Source organism: Leiobunum rupestre, chromosome 6 (assembly GCF_980474605.1).
Source record: "Leiobunum rupestre chromosome 6, qqLeiRupe1.1.hap1, whole genome shotgun sequence".
NCBI lineage: Eukaryota > Metazoa > Arthropoda > Arachnida > Opiliones > Sclerosomatidae > Leiobunum > Leiobunum rupestre.
Window position 1 is genome coordinate 49,565,962 of NC_143389.1, and position 13,691 is coordinate 49,579,652.

Genomic DNA, 13,691 nt, shown 5'->3' on the forward strand with positions numbered 1-13,691 from the left:
CCTTTCACTTGTAGACTCAACACGGAAGCAGTTGTTCCGAGTTTTCACCCAGATAACAAGCTGGGATCGAGTCCGGCGGCTCTTCCTGCGAGGCGAAAGTGCTAATCACTCCGCCACACTACTTACTATCTACAGATCATGGACTTTTCTTTTGTTATCATTAAGAAATATAAAATGGTCTGAGCTTATGTCACTTTTCTATCTTCCAAAATTGAAAAGAGCGTAACAACATTTTCGTTCTCAGTTAGCTAAAGTTTCCTTTGGAAGGTTTTCGACCACTCCCTAACGATTTTTGTGTTTTGTCCTCTTCATTTTAAGCCGATAATCTCTGGAAAACTTTAACTGTAATAGAGATTTCAGAATTAACTAAAACAGATGTTTTGCAATAGAAATACTTCATAGGGATTTTATAAGTTATATGGAACATAATCCAGCATAATTAGATAAGCTTCCATATTCCATTACGAGTTTGCGATTCGTTATAAGTTACCGTTGAAAATGAATAATGAGGTTCGACGTCAGCTACATCTGTTAAGTTGTAAAGTATTTGGCGGCCATATTGCAAGATGGTAGAAGTAAAATAAAAATATTTTATTATAAATGGTAATTTGAATCTCTCACGCTTTATAAAGTTTTGCAGAATTTATATAAATAATTAACGCGAATTATTTTCTGATTAATCTTATCTTCATTTCTATTTACGGACTTCGTGTTAGTTTAATGACAAAGAACCATAGCATTGATTTATTCTACAGTACAAAAGTTAAGTCGTGTTCATCGCAATTATTTTGGTTTTCGCCGCCATTTTTCAAGATGGCGGAAATTAAACCAATGGGATAATATGAGAGACAACACCACGTGAAATAATTGCCCAAAAATCTATGAAGCTAGACATTTTCTGCTCTATTTCAAAATGTTCCTGGTCTTTTGATCACTAGTTTAGCAGTCTTTCAAAAACTATTTGGAGTTCTTGACTTGTATTATTGATTGTAAGTATATTTTGGTGTATGTGCACCATATTTCGAACGATGGGCAATCTTCTGCACTACAATATTGTGTTTAATGAACATCCAAAAATAGATAAAATGAGAGCCATTTTTGGGTTATAAAAAGTTATAAATTCTGATTTGTTGTACGAGTGCATTTCCGTTGAGACTTTGGAATCTATTTTATTATAACAAATAACTTTCGCACTGTTACAGTTAAAAACAAAATTCCGACTGCATTTATTGCTTACTTAAAGGCCGACTACATAAATCTTCGGTTTACTCTGTCTTTAACTGGAAGTAGGCTGACTGCATGGCACACGTGTATTGCAGTAAGCCTACTTCCAGTGAAAGACAGAGTAAACCGAAGATTTATGTAGTCGGCCTTTAAGGTAGTAGAACTAACTATTTAAACAAACTAAATTAATTCCGAAAATTTCACTTTTGCATACGCATATGTCACATAATCACCCATAAGTATGCCATTAGGTTATTTTATTTCATGAAACCTTGTTCACGGGATATGACGTAAATTACGTCACTTCCCTTTCCGTTAAGGAATTCAGAGAACGCTCATAATTCCTCTGTGACACCTGGCTTAGACAATCTAAAGTTTCAGTTGTACATCAATAGGTGGTTTCTTTTCGAGTAGGGTAAGAAGAATAAGGCTATGACGTCAGTTTACTCCGATTCTGTGGTGGCGAATAGTAAAACGTGTTTCCAAAATGGCTGCCTGTAGCCTTTTCAGCAGATAAATTCTGTCTAGCAGACAACAAAATCCAATTTATTCCTTTTCAGAAGGAGTAAAAAGAGTAGCCCTAATACTCCGGAACAAGCGAATAGTTTATAGGGCGGAGCTATTCTCATCCCCAGAACAAGTGAAAAAAACGTTGTAGGGTAAAAAGAGTACACGTTTATTCCGAGAACACGCGAAAAGAAACTACCTACTATCACAATATTTCGTTTCCATGGTAATTGCCTTTTTAATAGCGCAATGATAAAATGTTTTTGACCTCTCCATTTAAAAAAGCATGGGATTTTCTCGGTTACCCAAATTTTGTTAAAATTTAACCAAAATTTATAAATTTTACCCAAAATCCTTGATCAATTTTACCCAAAATAGGTCAAATTCATCTTTTTGGGTAAGTTTTGAAAATTGAATTTTTTCAATTTTTTTAAGTAAGTAAGTACCCTGTGGAACCGAGAAAATCCCATGCTTTTTTAAATGGAGATTTTTGTTTTGAGAGATCAAAAACATTTTCGGTTGCCATGGGAAAACTAAAGCCCATTGCAACTTTTCCCTTTGCGAATTTTCATTTGAAGGTCTACCTAACCCCCGAATTTCAACCAAATCGGTGATAACCACCTCGGGTAGTCTCCTTGTAAGTCTATACAGAGGCGTACTTAGGAGTGATTACGCAATCAAAATATTACACAATTTCGTAGGAAAGTACTTAAAATTGAACGTGGAAAATAAAAGAGAGATAGATATAGAGATACTAACCAGAATCGTGGGTAAAAAGGGCCTCCTTGGCTTCTGTCATAGTGGCGAGCGGCTCCCTGCTGTCCAAGCTGTCCAGGACCTGGGGAGGACGAGAACGATCGAAACTTGCAACCTGGAAACAATTGGCTCTCCAATATACAAGGGCTACCTTGACCACTGCAGCGCTCCCTCCTTCCTATCATTAAACCTCTTTCCGCTTCACCGTATACAAGCCTCCCTCGAAACAAGTTTCACTATCATACACTTCCATCATACCGATAAATTTTGCCGTCCACCGACAACTCCGGAACGCGGCCGATCTCAGCCTTCAAGCTCGATTCGACTCCGGACGCGAAGGCGAAGGTAGGATCGGATGAAATCGGTTGTCGGACGCGTTAAAAGTTTCGTATCTCGTCGGACGCTGGGGATCTAACGAGAGCGGGACCGGACTTAATTAGGCCCCCCAGTTATCCGTATACTTTTCTCCTCTCTATTCCGTTCTTTCTGTCGCTGCAGATGTCGGAGCGGAACCGGCTGACGGCACGCGTTTCCCGAAAACGAAAAGCCCTTTTAATCACTACCAACGGACATGGCCGGGTCCAGATGTAGATCGACCGATGTTGATGCCAAAAGACTCGTTATTTTAAAACGATTCGTTTCGCCCGATAATCATTTATCTTTTTCGACCGCGGAACTGACTAGTATTTAACGGTTTCTAAATTTCACTTAAAAACGTTCTTTTAGATTCATTAATGCCAATTTAAGTAACGTTTAATAGCGGTAATAAACCACTTAGTAACGTTTAATAGCGGTAATAAACCACTTAGTTCTATTCATTTAATTTGACGTGCATTTAAAAAAAACGGTTTAATATTATTTTGTACGATTTAAAGTGATTGTATAAACATATGTATGAAAATATTAGTTATCGCGGGTCAAAATTAAGTATTCTAAGACAAGTCAATTAATATAGCATGGTCGCATTAATATTTACTTAAGAACTTTACTATAAAGAATAATCATATTCAGAAAAATTCTTTGTAAAAATAGCGGATCTTCTTAAAGAATGCTACCTACTACCAAATAAATTCAAGACTGTAGCTTTCAAATTAAATCGAAAATTTAATTTTCCCCAGAATTTTCCCCCTTGACATTTAATGCGGAAAATAAATTTTAAAACCGGTCAATTCGTGTAATTTTTTGGAGGGTCAAATTATTTCAATGAAAATAACGCTTAATTGAAAAAATACATAAACACTGAAAACGTTTAAGTAAGGCGTTTGAAATATCTATTAAAACTAATTATTTTTGAATAATTTGTTGAAGTAATTTCTCTTTATTTCTAACGCAATGAAAAGGTGAAAAGTGGCCAAGCATTTCATTACTTTAACATGCGCGAAATTTTATGAAGATATTTTTAAGAATCTACTAATTTAGACGAGCAGCCCCTTGGAGTTGGCAGTTGGGGAAAACTATTCTAATAATTCAAAAAGCGAAAATAAGGAAGATTGAGTAAGAGAAGGAAGTGGAAACGTAGGGGTGGGGGTCGAGAAAGCCGCGATCATAAATGGGCCCCCGGAGGAAGAGAGCGGAAGCAGCCATCTGGAAAAATAGCGGCGCTACCTGGTGGTGGCCGCTGCAGGATACTTTAACCTCTAAGCTCCAACGGCTTAGAGACGAAAGGTGGATGTAGACGGGAGGATGGAGACGGGAGGAAGACGATAGAGAAAGATGAGAAACAAACGGTAAGAAAGGGGTGGCTGAGGACTGGGACTGGGCTAAAAGTGGGAGACGCGTAGAGCCCGGAGGAACACGCCACTCGTACCCGCTTGACCCGAAAACCCAGCCGAAATTGAGGTCAAACAAGTTGCAATTATATCCAATCGAATTTCATATAGGATTGATTTATTATTTGGTTCAATTTTGCGCGTCCCTTTTCGCGCGCTGTTCAGTGACCCGGGAGAATTATATCCGCGTAGAAGAGAATTGGTGTCGCCGCTGAGGCTTCGAGAACCAGTGACCCTATTTGCATAACGAACCTTTGGCGCCTATATGTCAAGTGGATTTCTCCTTATAGACCCCCTTGGAGAATTTCATATTTCAGATTAGGGTCAGATAAAATAGACCAGTATTTTAATCTTTAGTTTTATTGTAATTCAACATCCTAGTACTTTTAAACTATGATCTTGTAAAACGCACCAATTTATAAATAAAAATTTATGTTACGCGAAAGCTCTCTATATGGTTTTTAGTTGATTTAAAATAATAACTCTTTATGACGCTGGATACTTAATGGTAGTAAGTGTTTTCAAAAACATTGTAAGTGTTTTCAAAAACATTGTAAGTGTTTTCAAAAACATTGTAAGTGTTTTCAAAAACATTGTAAGTGTTTTCAAAAACATTGTAAGTGTTTTCAAAAACATTAAGTGTTTTCAAAAACATTGTAAGTGTTTTCAAAAACATTGTAAGTGTTTTCAAAAACATTGTAAGTGTTTTCAAAAACATTGTAAGTGTTTTCAAAAACATTGTAAGTGTTTTCAAAAACATTGTAAGTGTTTTCAAAAACATTGTAAGTGTTTTCAAAAACATTGTAAGTGTTTTCAAAAACATTGTAAGTGTTTTCAAAAACATTGTAAGTGTTTTCAAAAACATTGTGTTTTCAAAAACATTGTAAGTGTTTTCAAAAACATTGTAAGTGTTTTCAGAAACATTGTAAGTGTTTTCAAAAAGATTGTAAGTGTTTTCAAAATAAAATTACTCGCATGAAGTATCCATCGTCGTAAAGTGTTATTATTTTAAATCAATTAAAAACCATTTTCGGCAAAGCTAATAAATCGAATTTATTTTTTTAAATAATAACACTTTACGACGACGGATACTTCATGCGAGTAATTTTATTTTAAAAACACTTACAATATTTAAAAAAAAAAAGTGTTTTTAAAATAAAATTACTACCATGAAGTCTCCGTCGTCGTAAAGTATTATTATTTTAAATCAATTAAAAACCATGATAAATAAATTCAACATATTCGATTAAATCGAATCTCTATTTGGTCACGTTGCACGAATAGAAATTTGATCCATTCGTCTACAGACACTCAAAGTTGAAATTTTTAAGCGAAGTATCTATTCTCCTTTCAAATCTCCATCCTTCTACACATGCCATCGCTAGTAAACACGTCGCTTTATTACCAAACTGCGGTTCTCATCAACCCGCGGAAAATATAAAGACGAGAGGAAAAAAGAGTAAAAGCACCCTCTCCGAAAAACGATGTATAAAAAGATGCAAAAATCTCACTCGAACCAATTCTAGAAGCTAGAATGGAGAAGAAAGGAGGGGGTACGGATGCGATCGGGATCCCGCCAAACCGATCATTTTCACCCAGATTGAAAGCGTGTAGGCTATACCCGGCACGTATCTTTGGATTGAACTGTCGGGTAACGTCGCGGATTCTGGGATGCGGAATGAAGGTGAATAAAAGGGGAGGGGGAGAAAAGGAAACAAAATAGAATTTCGGATCGATGTGCAACTGCGGAGGGATGTGGGGATGCGATGGGGGAATGGACGGGGGGGGGGGAGCCGGCGCCGACTCAATACAGAGAACCCAGCCGGGTCGCTTTCCCGTCACGATTCCGGTCGCGATGCCGGGGAGTGGAAGATGGCTGAAAAGAAGAAGCTAACCGGCCAGAGTTGACGGGCACGCTAGTAGAGATGAGAAAGAGTATACCCTTGAAATCCAATATGACCCTGTTTCCCTAAACGGGCCCTAAATGGGTAAGAGTGTGCAATAACTGGTGGCTTTACCGGGGAGTCGGGGTCCGGCTCTTGTAACCCATAAGGGCGGTGGCGCACTGGGAGATGTTAGCTCTGATCAAATGGTCCTATCTCCACCTCCGACTTCGGTCAGGTTTGGGCTGGATACTGAACTTCGGTTCAGGCTAACGGAGAGGGTCCAGGCAAACTGGCCGCCTCGGCGGATTGGGTAGCCTGCTGTGGGGCGGCGAGCCTCCATATGCGGGCACGGCGGTCCTGTTTCCCGGCTTTTTGGGGCCCACCGGGATCTCCGGTGCCAGCTGTGCCGGGTTACTTGGGCTGCTGTGTGCTCGTCGTTCCCCTTTAGGAGCTCTTTCCAAAGGGTTTGGCTCCTTACCTTCATAGGTAGGGTGACGGCTGGAGTTGCTATAGCATCCATTCTAAATCCCACTGCTGTGTGCGAAGTGGGGATTGGTCCACCCATTGCTGCACCTTCTGCTGGGTTGAGTGGCTTGCGTCAAAGGTGAGACCATCAGTAGTAGGGTTCTGCTACCCATGCTAGATTTGTCACCTGTCCGGGCTAGGGGGACGCTGGCGTAGGGCACTATGATGATAGGCTTCCGGTGGTATGGTCTTTGTTACTAGGTACACCGGGCTATAAATTCTGACACACTGTTTCCCTAAACGATCCCTCTTTTTTAAGCATACCCAAGGCTCATAAAAAAAAACAGTTTAAAGGTTACCAGCTCCGCGGACTCAAAATAAATATTCAATTCCTGTCTTCTTTTTAATTTTCATTAGACCGTAAACAACCGACCTCTGAATACAGATTCCTAAAAAGCCGACAAACATCTCTTCGGAATGCCGTCTGTGCTGCTAAACCCATTTAACTACCCCAAATTTTACTACAAGCGAAAAAACATTACGTTGCTTATCGTTGAAATCGAAGGCTAGAGGTCTGTAAATTAATTGGTACGAGAATGGTCGATCAAATTTTATTTCAAAATTAATTAAAAAATCAGGCAGAACTAAAAAAAGAGTTTGATCGAAAATTACAATAAAAATGTGTTAGATTTGATCCAATTAATAAGTATGAGATTAAACTTTATTCCGATTTGATCCAATTAATAAGTATGAGATTAAACTTTATTCCGATTTGATCCAATTAATAACTATAAAATTAAACTTTTTTCTGATTTGATTCAATTAATAAGTATGATATTCAACTTTATTCCGATTTGATCCAATTAACAACTATGATATTAAATTTTCTTCCGATTTGATACAATTAATCCTATGATATTCCACTTTATTCCGATTTGATCCAATTAATAACTATGAGATTCAACTTTATTCCGATTTGATCCAATTAACAACTATGAGATTAAACTTTATTCCGATTTGATCCAATTAACAACTATGAGATTAAACTTTATTCCGATTTGATCCAATTAACAACTATGAAATTCAATTTTATTTCGATTTGATCCAATTAATAACTATGAGATTCAACTTTATTCCGATTTTATCCAATTAATAACTATAAAATTAAATTTTCTTCCGATTTGATACAATTAATCCTATGATTTTCCACTTTATTCCGATTTGATCCAATTAATAACTATGAGATTCAACTTTATTCCGATTTGATCCAATTAACAACTATGAGATTAAACTTTATTCCGATTTGATCCAATTAACAACTATGAGATTAAACTTTATTCCGATTTGATCCAATTAATAACTATGAAATTCAATTTTATTCCAATTTGATCCAATTAATAACTATGAGATTCAATTTTATTCCGATTTGATCCAATTAATAACTATGAAATTCAATTTTATTCCAATTTGATCCAATTAATAACTATGAGATTCAATTTTATTCCGATTTGATCCAATTAATAACTATGAGATTCAATTTTATTCCCATTTGATCCAATTAATAACTATGAGATTAAACTTTATTCCGAATTGATCCAATTAATAACTATGAGATTCAACTTTATTCCGATTTGATCAAAACTTTTTGTTCCAAACAGAGTTGGTTTCAATTGGATTGCAGTTGGATCCAAATTAGGACATTGGTGGGATGGCAGAGGGGTTGCAATTTTAACCTCGCAGCAAGAGGAGTCGGGTTCGATCCCAGCTTGTGGTAATGGGTGAAATCTCGGAATAACTCCTTCAGCGTTGAGTTTGCAAGTTATGGAGTTATTCGATTTCCCCTTTCCATAAAAACTTGTTCAGGTAATTGTTAGTCTAGGGAGCTGTTGACTCGCGTGAAGGTCTTGCTACCACGGTACCACCCGCCTACTTATTGTAACACAGCCACCTGTTTTAAAGTTAGCTAGATGACTCGGGTGTCTAGCTGATTATTACCATTTTCGTAAGGGTCGCGGACTTTGTAGGTCAAAAATAGACACGAATAAAATCAGGCTTTTATTCTTTCAGTAATTAAAAATGGAGAAGTAATCTGAAACTCGGTTTCTCTAACTAGTAGTCTACAACGGGTAATGAGTGCGGATGATCCGGCCGCTGGTCGCCAATCGCACGTTCCGGCCATTAGAAGTTTTCACGGTCTTTAAGCCCAATTGAAGCTCGAGTATACAGTCGCTCTAATACTAGTATACTCCTCGGATTAGCCAACATATACGAGTAAACAAGGAAGGAGCGAGTCTCTTTGGACGCGGGGTATATATATGAGAGAGAGGCTGGCAAATAAATCGGGACTCCGGCGAAATAAATCCCGCTGCAGACTATTACCAAAGAAACTTTCTTCGATATAATAAGGCTTCCTGTTTACACGCAAACGCGAAACTATCCCGGACAACTTCCTTTCAGATACGGCGCGATACACTTTCCAAACAAATACAGATTCGGATTTATTGACGAGGGATGGTACGGGTGGAATTTCGGGTCCATGCTAAAATCAACTACAATCATCTTTAATATGGCACTTAACTTTCTCAAAAATGAGTTTCTTAAACGTGATCTTCAATTTATTTTCTCGCCTTGAGACCATTTATTCTGTTTATTCGCTTATGTTTTTATCATTGATAAAGTCCGCATTAATTTCTGCCAATATAGTTTTCGGAAAAGACCTTTAATTTGTGCTCTGTATACTCCAACTCGCGATAAAAATCAACGTTTTATTGTCCAATTGAAAACTTAATTTGTCCGACTTTAAAGTCGTTGCTACCTAATATTTAGGATATAGAATGTAGATTGGCGATCTCGTTACTCAGTAAGTGGACCAAAAAAAAGTTTATTTTATTCCGGGCCGCACTTGAGTAATCATTATGTAAAGTTTTTAAGGTCTTTGTTAATGTTGTAATGACCGATGCCTTTTTTTCCGGAAAATTTTCCGTATTTTTCCGAAAAAAAATGGTTTCATTCCATGATTAGTCTAATTATTGTAATATATTGTTGCAAATTGAAATGAAGCGGCATTTTCGCCTTACTTTTTCGAAATAAACATTTCTGGGAAGGTTAAATTACTATGAATAAATTTTTAATGTCCAGTTGATTTCGAAAATCCGAAAATGATTTTTAGGTTTCAATTTTCGTGTAGATTTTAGTTATTAATGTTGGTTTCAAAACTTTTAGATTAATTTCAGTATTTTCAAGTTGATTTGAATATTTATGTAATCTCTTTAGTTTCGAGTGCGCGTGGTAGTTTTTACGAATGTCCAAACGCTCACGATTAAACGACACCAAATTCGAAACGTGGCCCTATAGTTCACAGATAACGCCATTATTCAGTTAAAAATACCAAATATTTCGTCTTTCATATCATAAAGAGGCATAAAAGAGGAAGAACTCTGCGGGAAAAAACAGGTCTTTTATATTAAATCCGTTTAATATATACGCGGATTGGAAATGGGCTTCGGGCGGGTCATCGATCGAAGAAAAATAGAAAACATAAATGAAAACGGAGGGACTAAAGGAATTGAAAAGAGTTTGCTTTCTTACGCAACGAGCTTTTCATCGTTCAACGACAAAATAAAAAGATTTAAATTTGTAGAGAACCAAATCTGCACAAAAATAGAGAGAAAACTGGCAGAGAAAAAACATAATAATAAATTTCAGTTTAAAGGATATTAGAATTACAATTCCTCTCAATTTTACGCTAATATACGATAGAAAAACAAATTCCGATTCAATTCTTTAAGCCTTTTTCCCTTTTAGACGTTCGAGGTTTAATTTTAAACATTATTAATAAATTGAGCCTTTTTCCCTTTTAGTTGTTCCAGATTTCATTTTAAACATAATTAATAAATTAATACTGACTTTAAAATATATTGTAAAAAATCATTTAAATGGACATTTTTTCTGGCATGTCGATATTTCTCCGATCCAATTATTTTTGCCTTCTTCCCTTTTAATCGTTCCAGATTTAATTTTAAACATTATTAATAAATTAATACCGACATGAAAATATATTTCAAAACAAATCATTTTAATATACATTTATATTGGCATGTCAATATTGTTCAAAGCGTATATTTTTGGTCTTTATTAGTGAAATGCAAAATTGCTAGTATAAAAACTTAAAGGAAAAGTCCAGGTTTGGTAAAACTTGGGTCTATTTGAAAGATCATGTTTAAATTAACTCAAAAATATCAGTCGTAAAATTGTATCTTTTTTTAATGACGAGAAATTAATTTTTAAACGAGCCAAATTTACCCGCCAAGCGATCTGCCATTTTTTGTTTCGGGGTGACGTTTTAGGACTTTAATCACGCGCTGTTCGCGCTATAACAGGCTTTAACAGCGCTCTGTTCCCCGCGCGCGCTTGCTCCGCGTGTGGTCTGCGGAGGGAAGGCGAAAGAAAATGGCAGCTCACTTGGCGGTAAATTTCGCTCGTTTAAAAATTAATTTATCGTCATTAAAAAAAGATACAATTTTACGACTGATATTTTTGAGTTTATTTAAACATGATCTTTCAAATAGACCCAAGTTTTACCCAACATGGACTTTTCCTTTAAGCTATAATATTTTAAATTAGAACGTTATATCGACATATTTGTTATTTTTGGTCTTTATTAGGGAAATGCAAAATTGCTAGTATAAAAATTTAAGCTATAATATTTGAAATTAGAACGTTATATCGATATATTTGTTATTTTTGGTCTTTATTAGTGAAATTAAAAATTGCTAGTATAAAACATTAAGCTATAATATTTTAAATGGGAACGTTATATCGATATATTTGTTATTTTCGGTCTTTATTAGTGAAATTAAAAATTGCTAGTATAAAACATTAAGCTATTATATTTTAAATGGGAACGTTATATCGATATATTTGTTATTTTCGGTCTTTATTAGTGAAATGCAAAATTGCTAGTATAAAAACTTAAGCTATAATATTTTAAATGGGAACGTTATATCGATATATTTGTAATACGCAACTTTTATCGAATTTAATTCCACGTATCGGACGCGAGTGAGCTAATTAATTGGCTAACGATATAAGCTAGGATAATTACGTGGGATATTTAGATTAGCTACGTTAACGACCCGTGAAGATATTGTAGGAGGAAACCAATATTATTAATCCAAAAATCGACCGTTTACGGCGCTGAGCGATAGCGTCGAAACCGCCTAAATTCAATCAAAGAACGCAACGAAATCATATCGATATAATAAAGCAATTTTCATTCGACACTACTCATTTAGTAAAAGCCAGACTTTAACGAGTGTCTTTCCAATAGCTAGAAGAGTAACTGTTGGCAGTCAACGAATTAATCTAGCAGGTAGCCGGGGATTAGCGGCACGATAATCTTCGCCATGAAACTAGGTTAAATAGATCGATGTTAAAATCTCCCTCGCCATCCGTCCGTATCTCAGCACCCGGGTTCCGCTCGTTATAAATAACTCCGCTCAGGCTATGAATAAAAAAGTAACAAAACCCGACGACAGAACGAAACTAGAATACAATCTCTTTTGTTCTTACAGCGACCGTCACCGCAACAAAGAATACTTGTTCCCACTCGCGTGCAATACTCGACGAACGAAAGAATACAGCTCCTTAAAAGGCCAATTCCAAGCTAAATTCACCGAAAATGAGGCGAGCCGCGATTCGACTTCATTTATAAATGAAATACCTTTATTCATACAGTGGATTCTTAAGAATAGAATGACACCAGGACAAAAATAATATTTTAAAACAAAGTCCGTTTAAAACAACGTTTACATTGAATTGGTGTAAACTATTTATTTCAATAAATCTATATCAACTAAAAAAAATTATTAGGCCAATATTTTCATATTAACTAAAAAATTTTATTAGGCCAATATTTTCATATAAAACTAAAATTTTTTATTAGGCTAATATTTTCATATAAACTAAAATTTTTCATTAGGCCAATATTTTCATAAAAACTAAAAATTTTATTAGGCCAATATTTTCATATAAACTAAAAAAATTTATTAGGCCAATATTTTCACATAAACTAAATTTTTTTATTAGGCCAATATTTTCATATAGACTAAACATTTTTATTATGCCAATATTTTCATATAAACTAAAATTTTTTATTAGGCCCATATTTTCATATCAACTAAAATTTTTTAATAGGCCAATATTTTCATATAAACTAAAAATTTTATTAGGCCAATATTTTCATAAAAACTAAATTTTTTATTAGGCCAATATTTTCATATAAACAAAAAATATTTTATTAAGCCAATATTTTCATATAAACTAAATTTTTTTATTAGGCCAATATTTTCATATAAACTAAATTTTTTTATTAGGCCAATATTTTCATATAAACTAAAAAAAATTATTAGGCCAATATTTTCATATAAACTAAAATTTTTATTAGGCCAATATTTTTGACTCGTGTTGCGGTACTTGGGCATATACGAATTTTTATTTGTTTTGGGTTTAATTATCTCGAAATTGAAATCTTTATTCTTTATTTATACGGAGAAATATTCTAGTTCCAGCAAAATGTTGTTATTTTAATATTTACATTCGTAAGACTATTTTCTACTTATTTTCTCGAACAAAATTTTCATACAATAGCTGAGAGGTTGTAATATACGAAATCAAGCTCCCGGAGCTGAGGAGGCTAGATCAATCGCGCAAAATTAACCTCGATATTACATCTCATTAACTAATCATCTAAAAATCACCGTAACGATTTTAAGCACTAGATGACCTATAAATAGAAAAATAGTTTGTGTTGAAATATTTAATAAAAGCATGAACAAAAAATCTAGAGGGACGGCATATTTTAGTTCATTTCGTACAGATTTCTGACCACCTTGCTTCTTGATAGCTACCGTCAATTCGAAGAATTAGCTCATAACCTAACACAGCGTTTCTGAAGTAAACCACGCCTACCGTTTCAAAATCTAAGGTCAATGATAAAAAAAAAACTTGGACTGGAAACAGAAAACCCTTTTATATAAACGGTTCCACCTTAAAATAAAATTGCGTGATATTTGTTAGTTCTATA

General features: G+C 35.1%; 1 protein-coding gene across 5 annotated transcripts in view; it reads right to left on the reverse strand.

Moving 5' to 3' along the window:
• LOC149941335 (solute carrier family 4 member 11-like) overlaps positions 1–13,691 on the reverse strand; it is a 139,580-nt gene that overhangs the window by 55,353 nt on the left and 70,536 nt on the right. For 3 of the 5 annotated variants that reach the window (XM_090177765.1, XM_090177763.1, XM_090177762.1), the window contains one exon: positions 2,491–2,602. In XM_090177765.1, the coding sequence (XP_090033891.1) occupies positions 2,491–2,602 (112 nt within the window). The remainder of the gene's footprint in view (positions 1–2,490; positions 2,603–13,691) is intronic. The other 2 variants (XM_090177766.1, XM_090177764.1) reach the window with 1 other exon arrangement.